Source organism: Anser cygnoides, chromosome 5, assembly GCF_040182565.1.
Source record: "Anser cygnoides isolate HZ-2024a breed goose chromosome 5, Taihu_goose_T2T_genome, whole genome shotgun sequence".
In the NCBI taxonomy this organism is placed as follows: domain Eukaryota; kingdom Metazoa; phylum Chordata; class Aves; order Anseriformes; family Anatidae; genus Anser; species Anser cygnoides.
This window is the reverse complement of record NC_089877.1, coordinates 61997719-62019912: the sequence shown is the minus strand read 5'-3', so window position 1 is coordinate 62019912 and position 22194 is coordinate 61997719. Positions and strand designations below refer to the sequence as shown.

Here is a 22194-nt window from a genome sequence, read left to right as displayed (position 1 = left end):
TGTCCTGGGACATGAAGGGGGCCGAGGGGCAGCCCCGGCGGTGCTGTGAGGGCAGGGGCGCCGCCACCCAAAACTGCTGCGGGATTCACAGAGCAGGGCCGGCAGCAGCGGCCTAGGGCTCGGCGGGGGCAGGCGGCGACCCCCGGGAGGCGACACCACACCCCCTGGAGGCGACACCAGACCCGAGGAGGCGACACCAGCCCCCCCCCACACGCCGCCCTATGGAGCCCTATGGGGTCCTACGGGCCCAGGCCCGCGGCCCTAACCCCGCTTCAACCCCCCGGGCCCCGTTGCTAAGGCCGGCCCGCCCCGCCGTCGCTAGGCCGCGCCGTCAAGGGAGGAAGTGTCGCAAAGGCTGACAGGAAACTCGGCCGCGGGTTACGGCAGCGGCGGCCGCGCTTGGCGGCGGCTGGATGAGCGGCGAGTGGGAGCCGCGGCGCTGAGGGGAGCGGCGGTGAGCGGCGGCGGGCGGGGGGGGCCGCGGAGGCCGCCCCGGGGCCCTTAAGGGACCGGGGAAGGGCCCCGGAGGAGGCAGGGGGGCGTGGGGCAACGGGAAAAGGCGGCGGCGGGGCGGTGAGGCGGGGCCCGGGCACCGGCTGTGCCTTTGTTCGCGCCCCCCCCCTCCCCCCCCACTTACCCCCCCCCCCCCCTCCGTCCAGGCCCGTGAGGCCGCCGCCTGTCGCCCCGTGTCGCCTGACGCCCTCCTCCCCGGGGGGTTTGTGTCGGTCTCTCCCGTAGGATATGGCCGAGGTACCGCCGGGGCCTAGCAGCGTCCTCTCCCCGCAGGGGGACACGCTGTCCCCCTTCCCCGGAGGAGGAGGAGGAGGGGGGGCTGCTTCCTCCTCCTCCTCCTCCTCTTCTTCCACCTCCGCCGCCGCCGCCGCCTGCGCCGGGGCCCAGGACGAGGAGGCCGAAGAGGAGGAGGAAGAGGAGGGACCCGCGGGCGGACGGGAGCAGCAGCGAGGAGGAGGAGGCAGCGACGGCGGCAAGGGGGGGCCGCAGCAGCAGCAGCACCGCCTCCACCACCACCACCACCACCCCCCGCACCACAACCACCAGCTCAACGGCCTCATCAGCCCCGAGCTGCGGCACCTGCGGGCCTCCCTCAAGAGCAAGATCCTCGGCTCGGAGGCAGGGGCAGCCCCCGAGGGGCAGGAGAACAAGCGAGCCAGCAAAACAATGGGCTCCGGACAGCAGCAGCAGCAGCAGGCATCGCCTCCGGCCGCAGCACCGTGCTCGTCCCCCCTTAGCAACCACCTTCCTCCCCAGGGAAGGACTGCACCCTCTCCTCCTCCTTCTCCCCCAGCAGCAGCACCAGGGGACAGGAGCCAGCCTGCTGCCACAACTCCGACTGCTGCTAAGACTGCAGCCCGCAATGGACTGGCAGGAGGGACTGGCTTGGAGGAGGAAGAGCAGGAGGAGGGGGATGAAGGAGGGGAGGAGGAGGAGTCCCTGCTGCTACTCTCTAGGTCCTTAGCAGCAGCCTGCAGTTTGAAAGGCTCGGGAACGGACTCTCAGCCCGAGGAGGACCTAACGATACGATACGTCCGATACGAGTCAGAGCTGCAGATGCCCGATATCATGAGACTGATCACCAAAGATCTGTCCGAACCCTACTCCATTTACACGTATAGGTATTTTATCCACAACTGGCCGCAGCTTTGCTTTTTGGTAAGTGCTGGGGAGGGAGGGCAGGAATTGGGAGTGGTTTGGGACAGGGGTGGGGAGAGGATTAAAGGGCTGACGTTTGTGGGAATGCTCCTGGTATTCTTTTTATGGCTAAGGGGAAAGACCAAGCTCTTTTGGAAGTACTTATCCCTGCTGAACTCCTTTTCTCACCTGTGCCTGTACAAGTAAACCCCGTGTTTAAAAGTCCTGTATTCATTAATACATGTTTTAAGTGGTGGGGAAAGGCTTTGAACGCAGGGCTAGGATCCAGGAATTCAAGGCTTCTAATCTTGGTTTTGACATTGACTTTTGTGACCTTTGGTAGCTCATTTTGTCATTCTGCCTCAGTTCCTAGGTTTCTATTTAAAAAAGAAAGTACTTAGTCCATGGGTGTCTTATGAGTGCTTCGTAATTCTTGCACAATGGCTTTCAAACTGCCCTCAGCATGACTGGCATAGAAACGTTGACATGTGGGGAGGCACTGTTAAAGGTCTTGTGGACTTTTTGATCTATTTGCTTATTTTAAAAAGATCAGCTGCAACTGTATTGCTTCTTGCGAGCGTGATAGCGTGTGCAGCAGTTCTGATTTTACTTAGGTTGTCTTGCTGTACTAACAATACGTTTATTCCTCCTACTGCACAACCAGAAAGATTGCTTTAGTTGTTACCCAGTCTTTCTGAACGTTTAGAGCACTTCTTATGGCTAAACAACAGCCAGACAGTTTTAGAACTCGAGTCTCGGTAGAAAAGCATGCTTTCAGCACAGTAATTCATGCGCAGGTATACGAGAGTGAGCTTAAATTGGCCTGGGGGGTGTATATGCACAGTGGGAGCTTAGCTGTGTTTGATTTCCTCGTAGGAAAATTTGTCTGCAGAGCAGAACGTTTGTGGGAGCGTATGGCACTTCCTCGCTAAAGTAAATGATGAATTCTCTCTTGATCTTTTAATCAAGGCTGGACACCTCTCTGGAAGGGATGGTGTAGCCAGGGCCAAGGCGCCCTTCAATTCAGAGGTTCTCTGTAAAATTTTAATAGGATATGAGTACAGGAGGTGAAGCTAATGGAATCCATCTGGCCTTAAACTTCCTGAAAGTTCTTGTTTTAGGGTCCAGTGTAATTTATAGCAGGATTTATATGATTTATGGGAGGATTTTCAGAAATGTGCCTCTTGCAGCCCTGAAGAGGGAATACAGTAGGATTATAGGAAGTTGAGCAAAGCATTGCCATCTGGAACAAAACAAAAATATGAAAATATTTGAAATCATTCTTCAACACAAAGTCATGTTTGCTTTTACACAGCGAGTTAAAAGGATGCTGATCACAGCAAAACTGTAATTTTTCAGGCGCTGAGCATACACCTAGCTCTGTGCGTGACTGATTTGCCTCACACTGAAAAGAAATGCATGTGAACTGCAAGTGTCTGTACTTTCAGCATCAAGTGTATCGTCGGTGATGCCAAGGCAGCGTTGGATATTAGCTCACTGTGCATCTGCTTAGACTTCAGGTCATTTTTTTTTTTTTTTTTTTGTCAGGGAGTAATTTGAGAATTTTGTTAGGAAAAGAGCAATGGCAAATTAGTTTGACAGGGCACTAAACCGGATTATTTCTAATATTTACTTCTAACAAATGCATTCAAAGAGCAAGGTTTCACTCAAGGAAAATAAAACATCTTAAGCTTATTTTCTAGGGACAGCTTCTTTTAATAGTCTTGAAGAATCGACAAAACTTTATTTGAACTCCAATTCTACTCAGATTTGCCACTTTTATGAAGGGTGGAACAGTATGAAGCACGTAAAACAGTAGAGAAGAATATGTGGCTGCAAGTGTCTAAAGCTCTTAGCAAATTGTTTTACATACATAATAATCTGAAGCTCTTCCAGTATCTTGAGTCAATTTCGATGGGTTTTTGTGAGTGATTTTAGCGTTTTTAAGGCTTGGTTTTTAGTGGTTGTCTGAAGACTTTCTGTTCTATAAAATTAAATTTGTTCCTGCAGTTAATGGATTCCTGAACTACTTCTATCTAATAACTCTTTAAAATATTTATCTTGAGCTGGAACTGCATATTCCAATTAGCTAGAACAGTGTCAGGATGGTGAGCAGAAGCACAGCGCCTGATCCCACAGAATCATTTGTCTTTAATGCCTTAAGGCCTCACAGCCTTCTGGCTTCAGGTTTTTCCTGGGGACAGGGGTTAGACTGTAATTTGTTCGTATTAGAGAAAAATATCTGCAGGGTTTCTGTCAGTTCAGTTACTGGATTTCACCATCACCACTTTCAAAAAGGGTGATGAGGGGAAGGACCAACTCCATTTAAATTTGAAGACAGGATGAGTGCTTTCCTGAAAGGATCAGCGGTTGTCCGGCGCTGATGTATTCGGTGAGCGACCTTAAATGTTATAACGCTGCTATCGAGCATGTTGGATACCTGACAGCGCAGAAGTTTTCCAGGGGCATTAGGAACGTTATTGCTGTGGTGATCTCATGGGCTTGAAGCTTGCTGAGTTTCAGCTTGGTCTTCCCAAGGTGGGCTGTCACTAACAGCTAGCACCAGTCCAAGGCTGCTGCTTTCTCTTTCTCTTCAGCTGCCTCTGCCCTGCCTGTGTGCCAGCCCGTGAGTTTATCTGCCTTGGGAAGCTCAGCTGGCCCTCACCCCCAGCCGTGTAGTCATACGTGTGTGCGTGTGCTTGTGTGTTGTGTCTTAGGGTCAGGTTTCTGTCTGTTTAGGTCTCCAAACATATTCATAGCGGGATGACATGAGCACTGGTGTTGGCACGAGGAAAGAGGTGAGAATACACAGCTGGAGGGAAGGCACGGGACCAATCCGAAGTAACCACTAGCGTGGTTTTGCTGTATCAAACTGCTTCCTAACTATACACTCAAAACCAAATTCATAGTCCACTTTAAAAGGAACTGGAGATCGTAGGATAATCTTCAAAACCCACTCATTTTAACATCAAATTAATCCATGTAACTGTCCCCTGACTTTTGAGGTAACACGTTGAGAATACTTGGTAAATAGTACAGGTAAGTTACGTGGCTGCGTTACCTGACCAAGCTGTAGCAAGGTAACAACCTTCTCCTCCCCAAGCTGCAGCTGTCTGCTGAAGCTTGGATTTCTCCTGCCTCTGCAAGAGCAGGTTGGCAGCATGTGCTAGGTGTGGGGGCCCTCTAAATGCTTGGGGTTTATCTATTCCCAGGAGCTCTGTCAGCCCAGTTTTTCTTCAGTTGACCAATGATGACAGTTTCTCCATCAAAGATGGGAGAGGACAGGGGTATTCTCGTCAAGTGCTTTTAAGCACTGCCACGGCTTTGTTCCTGTGTTGGTTGTAAGTGCATTTTTGAAGTTGTAGCTCCATTTTGAAGTGGTTTTGCAGATTCTGGTCCTAGCAGTGTGAAAGTTCTGAAACACCTTCCATTTAAAGCTGGTAAATCAGCTATTGCAGAAAATTGTTTTCAAAATACTGCAGCGTGGGAGAGGTGAGCTTGGGAAACCTTGCCCTGTTCCAAAGTTTGGATAAGGCAGGACGTAATAAACGCAGGGTTCTGACTGAATGTTGTAACCTCACCTGTAATTCACCGCTGCAGACTTGCTGCACTGCTCAGCTGCCTTTTAAGAAAAATCTGGAAAATGCATGCTTTTATTGGGTTCTTAACTTTGCCAGTAGCTATAGCAGCAATTATAATTTAAACTTTCACAATTTTAGAAATAACTGATTAATTCCATGTATGCGGTTTTAGATGTGCTATAAATCCTAAATGACTGCAGTTAAGATCCTGTTTTCTAATAATACTTTGCTTTTTTTTTTTTTTAGTTGGATATTATTTAAGAGGCTCTGTACTTCATGTTGAAACTAACGACTTGTGAGACACCATCGCTGTTTTTCAGTTGCAGAGAGCTTGAGGGATAAAGGAGGAACGAGAAAAGTTAGGAAACAGCGCGGGAAGTCTTAGCGGCCTCATGGCAGACCTGGGAAGACATCCTGTAATATCCATTCCCAATTTGCAAACTCCACCGTATGCCGGTTTCCTCTTAGGAATGATCATGGTTTGAGACACGGCTGGCTGTGCTGCTTCTTGCTCTCACAGGCTTTGTGAAAGCCTCAGTCCTTGTAGCATATGGGTATTTAACGACAGCCAGTGTAGTTATTCTGGCAGCGGCCCTGCACAGGAAGGAATTACTCGGGTCCAGTTTCATAGAGTGGAAGCAGGGAGAGTGACTTAGTGATTTGCCCAGTGTCGTAAAGAGCTCTGACCGAACTGCCGGACTTTGGGTTAAAACCATTAGCCTAAATGCATCCCTTAATGGCATTCGGTAACACGATCGCTAGATGTAAGCCAAAGGATTCGTGCAGAGCTGTTTCTGTGATCCTCTGAGGTGGATTTGGGTGCGTGTGTGAAAGGAACCTGCAGCCGTGCAGGTTCTGCTGCATTTGAATCGCAAAGTGTTTCTCTTTTAGGGGCTAGTGGGTTGGTTTCACCTTTAAATGGGAACAAATATCGTGGGCTCTGGGTGTGAAAGGCATGCTCAGGCTGTGCCTGACAGAGTTAATGCCACCTTTGCCAAGGAATTAATGCCGATTGTTTAATTTTGAGAGAGGTAACATTCCTGCTATTTTATAGACATTTCTGTGCTAACTCTAGCAATCCATGGTTGCAGTACAAAGATATTAACATCTAGTTTGTTTTAAACATTCAGACTTATAAGAACAAAGTTGATGCAAATATGGGATTTGAATACATGGATGTTAATCTTGCTAAGAATTTAGGATTGAAGTAAATCCTATAGTACTCTGTGGGGCTTATAGTAACTTGGGCTGAATTCTGTTTGTAGAAACCTGTGTGCTTAGAATTGCTCTCATTTGGCCCGTGATTGTTTTCTCATAAAGGATGTTGTATGGGAACTAGTTTTCCTCTTGCCCCCCTCCCTATTTCAGTCTGATTTTTTTTTTCATTTACACAGTTTAACCTTCCCCAGGGAGTTAAATTGCAGTTCTACATCACCTTTTAGGTTCACTTCCAGCTTTAGATACAGTCGAAAAGAAGGAGAAAGGAGAGGAAAGGCAACAAAAACTCCAGTTGAGGTAGAAATGCGGCACTCACCCCAGTCATAGCTTAACTGGCAGATTTACCTGCTTGAAGACAAGAGAAGGAGATTTAAGTGTTCTGGGAACTGGCAACACTGTGATAGTTCATGCAACTTTGTGGCAACGGTGGTGAAATCAGTGGGTATTTCCTTCTTTGATCACTGAAAATGATTTTAAAATACGCCTTAATGAACACAGCTCTTAAGAAAAGTGCCCCTAACGAGAAGGAAAGCAAGGCTGCAATGTGTCACTACTTTTGAAGAGCAGGGGGGAAAAAAATCTAAAAATTCTCCGTAGGACTGTTACGATCAACAATTTGCACGTGTTCGCTTCAGGGCAAAGCATAACTATAACATGCTAGTTTGTGGTGTCTTTTTTTTTAGCTAGGTATAAGATTACATCTAGGTACTCTGCATAATTATAGCAATGTTATGAACAGGCTGTCTGATGATACTCTTTATTTAACTCCCTGGTTTTCTCAGGTCTGAGCCGAGATACAAAACTTGCCTTGAGCTGACACTTTGCATACACAGTTTTAGTATAAGTATAGCTTTTCTTTCCTATGAAATAAACTTGTGTTTTAGAACAAACAAAAGACTGCTTAGAGGCTGTGTATTTCAGTCCACTTAGATCATGTTTCGGTTTTTGTTTGTTGTTTTAAAAACCACTTGTTTAGATTGTTCAGGGTTGTTCTTGGATACTGTTAGAAAAATGTATCTTCCTGCCAAATAAAAACTCTAGAAATAATTATGTTTGCGTGACGAGCTGAAACTATATTAGAAATGGTGTTAGGCTCGTGCTGCATCACAGTGCTTTGGAATTGCAGCCCGTTCGTTTGGGGCTGCTCCATTTTACCTTTGGTAGGGGCTTTTGGCCGGCAGCTGGCTTGGTTAGTAACCCGCCGCTCAAATGGAGATGCTAGAAGACATTATGCTTCGGGTACAAACTCCCTGTGGATCGGTGCCTACAATATGATCTCTGTGTAAGAATTTTCCGCCTGTAGATCCTTGTGCTACAAGCTACAGAAACGCTCAGGCGGCTGAAGGCTATGGAGTCCATACCACGGCCTTCAGAGAAGCTGGGTTCACAGGAGGTCTGGTAATACTGGCTCGGGCAGGTCCTTTTTGTTTGACTTAGTGGAGTGTTGTGAATTTGGATTATCCAGGGGCTCTTGTGCCAGCACATGCTTGTGCCAATCATGTGCTGTACTCCTGGTTTGGGAGCCACGCTGGAGCTGAAGGCTGCTTCCCCCTGCAGATACAGGTCTCAAACTTCTGCGGATCAGTTTATACGCCCATGCACACGGTTCGGAGCTGCTTTTTTCTCTGTCAGTCTTTCCCTGAATATATAGTAATTCATACTCCCTTTAGATGCTCTCCTACTCTGCAGCATTATTCGCTTTACTGCTGTAGGTTATAATGTCATTAATGCTGCCTAATCCTTCGGTTAACATATGACTTAGTTATTCTTATGCTCTTTCTCAGTGTATTTCATGGTAAATTTTTTGTAAACGCAGTGGCCGTGCAAGTGGCTTGATAAGTGTTTGGGGAGGGGGTAGGTATTTTGTTTGTTTGTTTTCGTCTTAATATTTCAAAATAATTGTGTCTCCTCGACCACATTTTTTGTGACAACACCATTGGGATTAACTGTCAGCTCTTAATGAATGAAATCTCTGAACGGTTAAAATGTGTGAAATTAACTGTATGCTTTTTTGTTTGTTTGTTCCTTGGATGTCATATGACTGAAAATGACGGTTTCTAAAGATTAAGCGCAAAGACATTTTTCTCTGATCCATTATGGCCTTGACATCAACACCAGATAAAAATTAAGCAAGTTATCTGCCCAGCCCTTGCGCATGAAAATTCGGATCACTGTAAAACAGGAAAGGACTTTTTTTTTCCCTATGTGGCAACCCACGTTAAAGGATGTTTTATGCTTCAACCTGGTCTTTTTCTTTTTTTTCTACCCTTTCCTATCACATATGATCTTGCTGGTAGAATTGATGGAATAATACTATGATTCTTTCCCAGACAATTCATTGGCTGTTAATAGACTGTGACTTTATCTGTGTGTAATACAGAAATAAGAGACCTTTAATCTTATTTGTACTTTTGGAGATGGTGTTTATTTTTTTTATACCTTTGTACAAGCAAATTTAGTGTGGCTGTCTCATTTTAAATGCACTGGTTTACTTTTTCTGGTAGCACTGCAGATCACGAACTGAGAATGCATACCTATATGTTTGTCTTTAAGGCCATGGTAGGGGAAGAGTGTGTAGGTGCCATCGTCTGCAAGCTGGATATGCACAAAAAGATGTTCCGCAGAGGTTATATAGCCATGTTAGCAGTGGATTCCAAATACAGAAGAAAAGGAATTGGTAAGAATAGCCTTTTTTTGTTGTTTTCTACTTAAATCCTATAGTTTGTTGGGGTAAACGTAGGCGCTGTAAAGATTTAAGCAGAACTGAGCCTCTAGATGTGGTGGTTTGTTGTCATCCCTGCTTTACTTATCCACACAAGCTCCCTGCTATCTTTTTTCATTCTGTTGAAATAACCTGAAATGCCCGTGCCCTGTGAGATTAGCATCTGGGATATGAAGCTAAAAAAGAAACTCAGTCAGCAGCCCCTTACCTCTGCAAATTACCATTATCAAATAAGAACTGCAGAAATTGCTCTGCGTTTTTATGTGCTCTCATCATTGTATGTCTTTATTGTGTTCAGGTGTGGGTTTTTTTTTTTTAGTGAATTTATCCCCTGGCTTTCCCATATCAATTACATATATATTGCCCACTGGGGATAATGTATATAGCTAATGCTTGAAGTATGCGCTAATACTCGAAGAAAAATAGTTGTGCATTACTACCTGCATGACCAAAATGAAGAGCTGTTTTGTTGGCAATTGCATGATGAAAGAAAGCTCTCTTGGCAGGGAGCTTGCCCTCCCCCACGGGTCAGTTTTGCCCTAATGGAAGGGACTTTCCTGCAAACGCTGGTTATCCTAGCTTGGTTGATTAAAGAACTGTTCTTATGGAACTCCATTCTTTTTAGTTTGGTATTGTGAAATTACACCTTGTAACGTATTTTTAATTTTAAATGTAGATGTCAGCTTTGAAGGCCAGAAATGTGCTTTACCACCCATTCTCACTAACAGCTCGTGCTCTGATTAAAGACAGAAAATTACTTACTATGGAGAAATATGGGAGCAAGTTACAGATTAATACCATTATGTTTATTCTCCTCTTAAAAAAACAAAACACAAAAACCTTTAAAAACCTTGAAACATTAAGTATTATCATGACTGTTTTAGCATATGTGATTTCTTTGTTATTTCAGTGCAGTTCAGAAGCTGTTGGTGGTTTCTGTAGTGGAGCGGAGGGAAGAGGATACAGAGAAATCATTCTCTCCTTTCTTTTTAGCTGAGTCATGAAGGAGCCTGCCATAATTTCATTGCAGGTGCTAGGATTCATAAGTAAATAAGAACTAATGCTGTTCTTATGAAGATCTCTGCAAGATTTTTCTCCTGCTTTAGTCAGATCATCATTTTACAGTTATATAAATAGAATTTATATTTAACGTTTTGCTTACTTTAGCATTATATAAATGTTAACTTTTTCCCTGCATTTATCATGTTGCTGTTTCTCATAAATTATGCTGTTAATCTGAAGATGTTTTATATGCAGTAAAGTTTTGTCGTATGTTCAATGAAAATCTTAATTGATTAAAGCTTTGAGAATACTTTAAAGCAATCTCTAGATTCCTTGGGTTTTTGTTTTTCCTTTTCCTTAGCTTTCTTATGGAAGTGAGATTTATACAATTTCATTGAACAGCAGTTTTTTCCACTAATAACTTTGAAATCAACTTTCAATTTCACCCCAATTCTACAGACAGGTAGGGATATTACAGTTGTAGAACTGTTGTGAAATAGATGAAAAGTAATGATACAGAATTAAATTAATGCTTGACTGAAGGGAAGGGATGGGCTTCAACCATATTATTAGATACTAGCAAATCCAAATGGGAGTGAGCCACAAGAAAAGTGGTTTCATAAGTTCTGTTGCTAATAGAAGTATTTGTTTTAGTAAGAGGAAATTCCCTTGGAAGATGAATGTCCTTCAAGTACGTGCCAGAAGATTTTGACTTTAAATGCAGCAAAAGGGAATGAATCACATCTTGGAAGGCTATATATAACACTATGTTAAACATTGAAGCCTGTTTCTAATATCCTTGTGCTAGAAGACTTTTGCACTCAAGCTGGGTCTCTGGATAACTTTAGGGATAATTTTAATGTTCAAACTTGAGACTGCAACTTGACTGCAAGTTTTTGTTGCATTCTTTCCTCCCTGATTTCCCCAGGAGTCATGCCATGTAGGTAGCACACAGTAGTTGTATATAAGCTGGCATCTTTTGCATTGCAACTCTGACACTTATTGAAATCTGTATTTCAGGTACAAACTTGGTTAAGAAAGCTATTTATGCTATGGTTGAAGGAGATTGTGATGAGGTAAGACTTTATAATCAAAAACTTTCATAATGTGAACGGCTTGTATTCTCCATATGTGGATTCATTTCTTTTTTGTTTTGTTTGAGTTTTGTTTTTAGGTGGGAGGTGGGTTAGCAAGAAGCTCTTTCTTTCATAATAGAAGTAAAAATAACCTCCAAAAACATATGGCACAAATAGAAGGGCTTTCTAAATTTGTCCTAAGTTCTCAAATACAGAGTTTTGGGTTCTGTTTTACTCTGGGAAGTTGCCTCAGCCTTTAGTTGCAGGCACGTTTTCCTCTAAAGATTCTAGTTTAAGGTGCTGTTGACCAGTGTAACTTGTATGTTGTCGTAATACTTCCATGCTTTCAGAATATACAAAGATACTGGAACAGTACGTGCTGTAATATTGCAGAATGTAGTTTTATCACAGCAAGTCATCATTGTTATTCTGACAATGCTTAAACCATGTTACAAAGCACTAACAGCTCAAGTGATTCAGCATGTCGGTGAGTGCTTCAAGGAAAGTGACTGAATCACTGTCAAACTTTCTCTGGCCTATATATTATTAGTCTTTCCTTTTACGAGATTACAATCCCCTCTGTCCCTCTCTGTCTCTCTCTTTTGCATAAATGAAGCAACTATCTTTATGTGCCCTGTTTAATTTGTGAGGAACTCTCCCTACATCCATTCTCCTTAATCCGGTTTTCTGTACCTTTAACTTTCATCTGCTTGCTACAATGCAATTGTTAGCTTGTTCCTTATACCTGAACGCTCTGTCATTTCGGCGTGTCATAGTTAATGATCCTTTGATCTCTCTGTTATCTCCTTTCAACTGCTCCCCTGATTGTCCTAATGAAGTTTTTTATGCAAAATTACAATTTTTCTTACAAGACTTCTGGCACGTACTCTGTTAACTTTTCCACATGTTGCGTTACATCTTTTGCAGTATTCTTTTATATGTTCTGCTTTCATTCAACAACTTGTTTGAGCTATTTATTCCTCCCATCAGATCCCCTTATGCCTTTGTTTTCTGGTGTCATTTTTTTCTATGATTCCTGTTGTATTCAAGCATTGTAGTGCAGTTTGATAGTTCTGCAATAGTTTAAGTACTTTGTTTTGTCGTGATGCTTGTATCACATGTAATATGCTTTGGTCTAATCTGTTTTACTGCTTGCGACCTTGGGCTATTCAAGGAAAGCTTTTTGTTTGTTCTTTTCCATGGCTTTCCACAGTGGTCATGCGTTCATTTGCCATCGCTAAGTTCCCAAGATTTAAAAAATAAAAATAAAGAAGTACGATATCAGAGTGTTCATGTCACATTGGGAGAATTGAGATGCAGAGACACGAAGTGAATTGCCTACTGCTGTTAGAGAGTAGCAGAGCTGTGTATTTCTGCGCAGGCCACCAGATTTTCAATACTCCCCATATTATTTAGGAGTATGTGTGTATTACTTCTCCTGTAACTTCATTTCTAAATTGGACTATCTTACACGTATACATACAATGATCTCTCCTGTGTATTTGATCCTATCCTGATCTAATATTAATCCCAGAGCCCTTCTTACTGCTTTTTGTCATTGTTAAAATGAAATAAATGTGATAGGGATTGCAGGCTGCTCTGCAGTAAGACCTCATTAAGTCTTAGTCATAGATTTTCATCTGTGGTGCTGCATAAATGCTTTGTACTAAATTTGTAGGTCGTTTTTCAGAGGCCAGTGCTGTCCCTCTTTAATCGAACGCACTACAGTTCCAGCTTCTTGAAGTGTGTGCTGGATGGGTGCAGGCAAGTTTCAGTTCCAGTTTGGAAACTGCGTGTTTGGGGGGTGATGGTTCAGAACCAATTATGCCCTGCTTCTTGGGGGCTTTTGTGTCAGCTCAGTTTTAAGCTGGCACAAAACTTAGAAACGGGAACTCATGTCCAGGCAGCAGGGAGCACAAGCAGAGTGTATTTCTGACTTCCTACTACACCAGTCTGCAGAGGCGTGCCCAAAGTAATACGATATGTTTGTGCTGTTCTTTTTCATGTATAGGTTATCTACAGCAAAATAGAAAATGTCTTCATGTTTTCTTCTTTTCTTTGGCAGCAAGTGTAGGTTTCTTCTAGGTATATACGGTACAACAGTAACGATGTTTACTTCTCCTATGTGGTGGATTGCTGAGAAATTTTCAGGCTCGACCAAGGTTTGAAAGACCTAATTAGCCACCTGTTATTTAAAGCTCTCTGACAGAGCTGAGAAACTTCCCTCGCTGCTTTCTGCAGCAGTTGCTGGGGAGAACAGTTTCTGGCCATCTGATTGATGCCTGGCTGATCAAACCTGAAGCAGTGCATCACAGTAGCTTGTCTTTGTGAAGTGTGTAAACAGCTTAATTATCTCTGCTGCTCTTAGGATATTTTTCTACATCCCTTAATAAAATCAAAAGCGTGATGAAAATCCAGAGATGCTGCTACTTGATGTAAGGTGAACTGAAATTCAAAAAGACTCTCTTCTGAAATTTGCTTGGAAAACAATTAAAACCAGGAGCGTGCACATGTGGGTGTCATTGAAAAATTCCAAATTGTGGTATGTAATATGATGGTAATTTGTGGCATATAATCTGATAAATTTTTATTTCAATATAACACTTTTCAAAGTGCCATAAATTGGTACCACAACAGTCTGTAATGTTGAGTCTTGAAAAGTAAAGGATTTTTACAACACCAGAGATGAAAATCTTGAAAAATCACTAGTGCTGTCCTGGCATTTCAAAGTCTGTCACAATATTGTAGTGATCAAAGACTTTTTTTTTCCTGTAAGCTAATTCAGTGGGAATAAAACAAAGGCAGGCCTATGGAGCAAGTGATTCACAGTGCCAGCTTCTGCCTAGCAGGTCGTTGATGCTATGTTGCATGCTTCAAAGCTGAGAGGTAATATCCTTCCAGCCAGTGGCTGTTTCCTGGCTTGAGGAAATTGTAGGGTGAGCGAGTGAAGAGGTGAATTGGCTGGGATGGGATCTGTGTGGAGAGGCAGAGGTGGTCATGGCCTAATGCAACAGAAAGAAGGAAGTGGTCTGATGTTGGGGTGGGTGGTTCAACCAGAAATGGCCTTCAAGCCTGAAGAAAGTACTGAGCAGCGTGCTTTGGGCTGGAGTGTCTAATAACATTACAATATTTAGGGATCTTTGGTTGTTTGTTTGTTTGGGTTTTGTTCTGTTTGTTGTTGTGGTGTTGGTTGATTTGGGGGTTTTCTTTTCTCTTCTTGGTGGTGGTTGATTTTTGCTTTTTCTTTTTTCTTTTTTCTTTTTTACCTTGGTGACCTTCTCAAAACACTTTCTGTTAAAGAATTCTAATATTCGGAGTATATTAGATTTTCAGGTGTATAATGGGCTGAGTTTCCATTAAGTCACAATGATTTAGAATAATTTTATTGGGCTCATTACATAGAAAATGGGAACTACTAAAATAAATCGGGTGCAGGTGAATAGTTTTCTCCCATCTCAGGACTTTTGAAGAGATTTTTCTTCTAGTGTAAAAAGGAAAGTGCGTGCAAACTCCAGCAAGTCGAGCATCTGGCTGCCTTTTGTACGTTTGCTCGGCTTTTACTGACAAGCAACTTTCAAAAGTTGTGCTCCTTAAGACTGTTGCATGGAACTGCTGCATTCCTTAATCAAAATTAGGAAAGGGAGAGTCGTATGCAGATATTCCATCTGTAACAAATGACTAAGTAATCTGCAGATGATTCATTCACCTCATATTGCATTATTTCAGCACCATGTAACTGCTAAATAATCAAAGTAAGGCTCTAGTAAGTGGAACTTTCTTAAAAACTTTTTCAGCAAAATGTGGAACGTGAAAAGGAATTGTGACTTATTTTGAGAATTTCCATGAAACTTTAAAGTGTTTTTCAGTGAGATTTTTCTGACTTCACCACTAAGAGTGTCATTTTAATTCAGTACCATGCTTCTAAAATTAACTATGTATTTTTATATAACCCTATTTGAAATTATCAAGCCATTGACAACTTAAATTTTTCTTCATCTACAGATCATTCAGTGCATTAAATGTTATATTTTGGGTTCTACCTCTCTTTAAATGTTAAAACAGTTAAACTGATGAAGGACACTGGACAAGCGCCTATAACTTGAATCATGCCAAACTTACTTGTAAGAATAGCAGCTGCTTCTTTGAGTGATGAAAGGATATTTTCTTCATTTGTTTATTCGATTTGACTGTATTCCATGAGTTGGTTTCTAAACGTGTGCACTCAAAGTTTGAAATTGAATCAAGAAAGCCCCTTTTTTCTTTAGTTTAGGAATAAACTAGGTATGAGAACATAATAACAAGAAACACAGTATTCCACTCTCAGTACAGTAAAAGAATCGACACAGTATTCCACTCTCACTACAGTAAAAGATTCCTTGCTTCTAAAATGAGTTAAAATTAAAGAGAGTTGAGATAAAATTGTAGGTTTATGAAATTTTGGAAATAAGATAAAATAACGGCCTTCAAAAAGTTGCAACTTGTGCAGAAAATCAGATCTTTGCTGGTTGACAGGAGCAGATGATGATATGTTATTAGAAGGTTTAACAGACGCATTTGTATGACAAAGTAGACCAGAAATAAAGGTAACAATTGAAGATTTGGAGCTTGATTGAAAATCTCCCATGGGAAGAAAAGGATCCTTCACGGAATCAAGCTGATGAAACCTGTATAAAATACAATCAGGTTCCCTACTAGATTCAGGAACGTGTCCGTAGCCCTTTGTGAGATCAACACGATATGTTGAGGTCAGGGGATTGTTTTTCAATGTGCTAAGTCTTTCTTAGAAATACCCGAACAAGTCTATTGCGTTAGCTTTCAAGATGAGCATTTGCTCAAGTACTGGGATTCCAACAAACCTGAATTTCAACATTTAGCCACTCCCTTAAATTCAGTGATCTGTGGTGGTGGAAATCATTTAGCATTGCAAGGTGTGCAAGCTTGCAGCTGAATACAGACATGTTGTATCGCTCTGCTAGATTACTAAACTTCTGTGCGAGGGAATGTCATTTGTAGTCAGAGTTCAAATAATGGTTTCCTGCACTGTGGATTTTAATGGGTCAGATTTCCTGTTGGCGTAATGCTCTAATTTGAAGGAAAAATACTGCACTTTGATAATTGATTATAATTTGGAAGTTATCCTTTTTAATAGAGTAAAGTTGCAAAGAGTAATTATCAAGTCACAAGATCTGACAGTACTGTTCCATCAGGTGCTAGCAAGAGAAATGTAATCCCTAATTCTTCCCATAAGACTAAGAATTGAATTAGCCCTTCTTAAGAGTTACAGGTACGACAGACTGTCCTGCTGTAACTTAGAACTCTGACTATTAATGTCACTCTTCCGTTTAGAAAAAACAAACTTCTAAGTTTTATTTTCTTCCAGGTGTATTTTGTTCATTGGATTGTTAGCTCCAGCTTTTCTATTCTTTCAACATTCATGTGTTGAGAAGCACAGAGGGAATTATCTGTTGGGATGTGGTCAGAGAAGCTTGAAACTTAAGTAATGGCCAAATGTGTACGATAAGTGGATTTTCAAACCTTACTGCAGGTGACCAGTCTAACTGCAGTAGCCTCCCTCTCTTATATTGACTTAGCCGCTCCTCAGATTGCAGAAAGCAAATGTAACAGAGAGAAAAATGAGTAGTTTTTCTACCAGGTTGCTTTATGAAGTAGATCAGCAAGAAACCTAGTGAGCTGACAGAAGGGCTGATGGAGAATAGAAATGCCTGCCTGAAGGCAGGGGGGTGAGAATCCATAAGGTAGACTGGCTTAAACTGATGTACAAGTACAGGCTTAAAAATATATATTTCAATTTATGATATTTATATAATTATTTATTATATACATGATAATTTATTATATATAATTATTATATTTAATGTAACATATATATCTTGTTTTTTATTGGAAGAGAAGGAAGGAGGTGGGGTAGTTGGGGTAGATTGCTATTTTTTTTGACTGTGAGATTTTTCCATATGTAATTTCAACTACACAGAGCGGTGGATATTAGATGCTGGTTTAGATGTAGCTGTTAGTGGGCTTATACCGACACTGATCGCTGGCTCGCTGCGTAAATTGCTTAGGTTGTATATTCATTACATGATCTTTCTACAGTGCCCATCAGCTCTTGTTTAATAAGTGAATGTACATGGCCATGGGATTGCAGGTAGTCTTGTCGGCTTGTTGGTTCTGCATGTGTTCTTGAGCATCCAGGATCCATCCTTACCCATAGAATCCTTAAATAGTTGAGTTGGACAACAGTAAGGAGGCAAGATGGGTTTTTTTTTTACTGTTTGGAATGGGTGCACAGCTTACCAGATATGTCAAAGGTCTGTTCACTGCATTTGGAGAAAAGGAAAACCATTCAGAGGGTCGTGCTTCAGCAGTTTAACTTCTTGTTAATGCTTTTGTAAATTTTTTTTTTTTTTGCTTGTGCTTGAGGCTGCTGGGACAACTTTCAGTCCTTGCTTAACTTGGACTGCACTTGGGTTTGTTCTGAGCTATTGATGACAGGTCTTCCTGGAACTGGGGTGTTACCATCATAGAGGACGAAAAAAGAAAACGGAAAAAAAAAGCTGCTCTTTCTTCCTGCACTTTGCCAGGCTAGTTGAGAACAATAAAGGCCAAGACTTCTTAATCTTCTGAAACCGATGCAGTACTTGAAATGCAATTAGATGCCCTTGACTTGCTCATTAGAATTGATTACTTCCAGGGCAGGCCTATCTTGCACCGGCTTTGCTGTCCGTAACCTCTTGCATGTGAGATTTTGGTGCGAGGCACCCAAGAAGCCCTGAACAGAGCCTTGTGAGTGTGGGACCTGTGTGGTGTGCGCACTCTGGTTTGAGTCTGGGATTCTTGTGTTGAGCACAAATACACGCTACAAACATTGGTGTGACAGCTTGTCACAGAATGGAGGAGTTTGTATGTAGGTCTAAATCTGTTGAATTAGAGGTGGAAGATACTGAATGACAAAACCTAACGTGTGTCAAGTTCAGTTCATTCAATGCATGTTTTGGAGCCTTAGATGTTCAGTGCTACTGTTTTTTTAACCATAGCTTTTAGGTAATGATTTGATACAGTATTTACAACAAACAACTACAATCTTGATATGAATGAAACTAGCTTACAACTGGTATTGTTGATTAACTGCTGTGTTCTTTTAAATGTGAAGATTGAGGAGGGTTGCTTGTATAAATAAGGACAAGAAAAAAATGATTCTGCTGACTGCTTTTAAGTGTACCTTTAAATAAAAACGTTGAAATTTGTTCAGTAGCAACATAATGCGACTGCTTTCTAACATGATGTACTTTTCTTTTTTCTTTTTCTTCTTAAAGGTTGTATTGGAAACAGAAATCACAAATAAGTCTGCTTTGAAACTTTATGAAAACCTTGGTTTTGTGCGAGACAAGAGGCTGTTCAGATACTATTTAAATGGAGTTGATGCACTGCGTCTTAAACTATGGCTGCGTTAAAAGAAACCATCACATCAAGCAACTGACGTCCCAACAGCGCAGAGTTGTCCTTTGCATGCAATGCAATTTGTACAAAATTGCTTTGCAGGTGGACTTAGTAATTCCCATGCAGCTCTTATCTGTCAGTGTCTCATTTGAGTGTCGCACATATTTGTTGCACTTTGGCATGGCGCATTTGTTCAGAATTAAAGCCGATTGTTTCAAACTTCGAGTTCTTTTGGTACCAGCAAGATGTGCCAGTTGATAGCCAAGATATGTTCGTTCATTTGCAAGTCTACTGACTGTATTACATACACAGTGAACATTTTATCAAAGAACCTGTATGTGGAACACGACTTTTGGTTCCAGCAAAAAGCCAATGTAGATTGTAAAATTCTATAAGTATACTAACATTTCATACAAAAAATTGCCATAGTTTTCTGGAAAAAGGCTTCAATTTTAGGTTTTATTTTTCAATATTGAATTTTCCATTCTTAAATATTGGTACCTCAGTGATTAGTGAATGAAAAAATGTATTGTAGGGTGGGGTGTGTGTTACAATGAGTAACAGTAACAATTAAATTGCGTCTGCCAGTGCCTGTATAGATAAGTATATTTGTCTTCACCTCTAAGTTTGGAGTGCATGCTTTTATTCTTTTACTTTCTTCAATTGTCTTTGCAAGAAAAATTCTGCTTTTATTTAAATTCTGGATTTGATAATAAATTATTTCAGATTTTTATAATTTGGATACTTCTCCCAAACAAGGGTTTGGAAGGCCCTTCTTTTCTTATAGCAAGAAGTGTAAGCTATTTTGAAAACCTTGAGTAGCTGCTAAAACAGAACCTGATGTTGCCAGTAAATCTCTGCTGGTTTTGGATGCACTTTTTTCTTTAAAAGAGTGAGGGACTTTTAAAAGAAGATATAGAAAATTAATGTAAATTGGTATGATTTTATTTAATCAAAATTATCGCTAGAAGCTCTGAAAAACATCTATTTTAAAATAGTTGGAACAATTTTTTTTTTATCCAGATTCAGTTTGCTTTGCTTCAGTGTTCTAAAATGCTTCAATCTTTGGTTCTTGGTCTTGGAAATAAATTTCAAGGTGTATTGTATCCATTTTTAGCTGCTCTCATTTTCTCTAAACTTACATGAGCTAAATTATTGGGGGATTTTTTTTTTCCTTCCAAAATCAAAGCAGTGGGGAAGAGATTTCTCTTTTTCTATCCCCGCCCCTCCTCCCTCTCCCATCCCCTCTCTCTGTCTGCCTTTACATAGGTTTTACCAATACCCATCAATTTGTTCAGTAATTACAATGTCTAGGCTTTCTTGTTCAGCGTGATTATATAGCCCAGTTCTATGAATCAGTTGGGGTTTTTTTGTTTTGTTTTCTGTTTATTTGGGTTTTTTGTGGGTTGGTTTTTTCCACTTTGAAAAAAGGTATTAGTTGGCTTGTGGAAGAACCTGTGTAATCTGTGGGAAAAAAGGATGAGCTCAGTGAGCCCGCTCTTCTGCAGTTGAGCGTGCTCTTCAGATTTGCCTTACTACATTTTTTTTAAAGAGTTTGGTTTGAATCATGGTCACTTTGCTAATTACTGTACTATTAAAAACAAAAACAATAAAACCCCTACCTCCAGTACCATTTGGAAAAGATCCCTGTGCAGGAAAACTGGATTTAAAGGAAAGCCTTATTTTGCATAGACCAATCGCACATGGTGATGGGCATTTCTTACCATGTACAAATTATGAGTTGTATTTGAAAATAAAGACTTTTAATGGGAATTGGCCCTTCTGAGTTTTCCGCTCGTAGATGCTATTTGTGCTTTTGAGGGGGCTTGTTCCCCTCAATAAAGAAAACTCATGTTTAAAATGGTGCCTGAATCAAAGCGTTATAAACTGGAGTGTCTTACAGAACATGCTGGAGTTCAGAGTAAAGCCTTCTGTTTGCATTTTCCTGATCCCTCAGGTTTGCCAGCTGTTCTGAGCACTTCTTCAGGAGGTTTCAGACATAGTTAAGACTTTAATTGTTGGGAATGCTAAATCAATAGAAACAGACTTCTCTCAACCGTCTTCCAGTTGTCTGGGAAATAGTGGCTGCTCTGGCTTGCCTGAACTGAGGAGGCAGATAAGAGAAGCTTCATGCCTTGTTAGCAGCTGCTGGGCTTGTATCGCAAACTGCAAACCAGGCTGTCTTGTGTGTCTGCTGATGTTTAAAAACCGAAAAGCCAGACAGGCAAGTTTCCTATAGGTTAATATTTAAGCTGTGGGTGTCTTGAGATTGAAAAGCAGGCTTGAAAGTTAGCTTAAGTCACTTTTTGGGAAGGCACTGCCAAAAAAAGTGACGTCTGAGCAAACTTCAAATACAATTCTGTTTGTGCGTTGTAAGAAGCTGTTCTCGCCATGCCATTTTTGAAGATGCTGCGCAAAATAGGTGCACGTTTCTTTTCAAAGAGCGTATTGCCTGAAAGGTTCTGGTATTGCTGCTGTGTAACACGCAGTTCACTACGGAAGATACTGAAGCTGTATGCGTTGGTTTATATTAAAAGGAACAGATTTATTCTCTGTGTTGCTTGAAATTAGTTATCAAGTGGGAAGTTATGAATTGCAAAGAGATGGAAATGGGTTTTCAAAACAAATCTAGCAATGAAAAGTTGTTTATTTCTCATGTCTGTTGCTAAAACACAGTCTTCTTCCCCCTCACCTTTTGCATTGACAAATCTTACTATGGAGTTGATCATTTGTGTTTGACTTTGCCCAAATATTGCTATTGGCTGACATGTCAGTATGGATGTTTGCTTTATATTGTTGGTTTTTTATTTTTCTTGTTGTTTTTATTCTTTTTTGTTTTTATTTTTTAAGAAAATGATCAGGTTCATCACCTTTAAGAAAAGCAGGCATAGTCTAATTGGCATTGCATAGTACACCGCAAACTTTTTCAGGGCACCAGAAGACATTGCTAAAACTGAGTGCTATGTTTGAAAAAGAAAACAAAACTTTCAGGTCTTGTATAACCATTACAACCTATATTGGAGTTCAGGTATCAATGGGCATCTATGGAAATATCAAGTGTATCTCAAAATACTGGACTGCTGTTTTGAGTGGATTATATTCTTCTGTCCCTTTATCCTTTTTGATGAGAACAAAAACAGTGGGGTTATGAAATGTACAAGCTGTCTAAATACAATGCAGTCAAATAAATGGTTAAGTTGTTTATCTATTTCCTTTTGAATAGAAATGTTCTGATAATTGTTTTGCTTTGTCTACAAATATGTGCACACACTCATTCCTAACAGAGAAGTGGTCAAAAAAAAGTTTTACAAGAAAATTGTAAACATTCTTTTTTATATCACTTATTTGATTTTTAATTTCCATGCCTCTGCTAGAAGCGTCTTGAATGGTATTTGTGTGAACTTCAGTTTCACAGCTGAACTGAGATGGAGCCTTTTTCCATGTGTATTAAGTTAGGACTAATGTAGTCAGTCTGGGCTTTTCCTGGGAG

General features: G+C 41.2%; 1 protein-coding gene and 1 long non-coding RNA gene across 2 annotated transcripts; both read left to right on the top strand.

The window, feature by feature from the left end:
* The first annotated feature begins 335 nt into the window (after nucleotides 1–335).
* NAA30 (N-alpha-acetyltransferase 30, NatC catalytic subunit) lies at nucleotides 336–21912 on the top strand. The gene is made up of 5 exons (XM_048066138.2): nucleotides 336–454; nucleotides 739–1671; nucleotides 9003–9126; nucleotides 11194–11249; nucleotides 18581–21912. Exons 2-5 carry the CDS (start codon nucleotides 742–744, stop codon nucleotides 18716–18718), a joined length of 1248 nt encoding a protein of 415 aa, XP_047922095.2. The 5' UTR covers nucleotides 336–454; nucleotides 739–741; the 3' UTR covers nucleotides 18719–21912.
* Nucleotides 1678–5957, top strand: LOC136791001 (uncharacterized). Its single transcript, XR_010832039.1, has 2 exons — nucleotides 1678–4991; nucleotides 5478–5957. It is a non-coding gene; the product is annotated as an uncharacterized lncRNA (long non-coding RNA).
* Nucleotides 21913–22194: the final 282 nt, after the last annotated feature.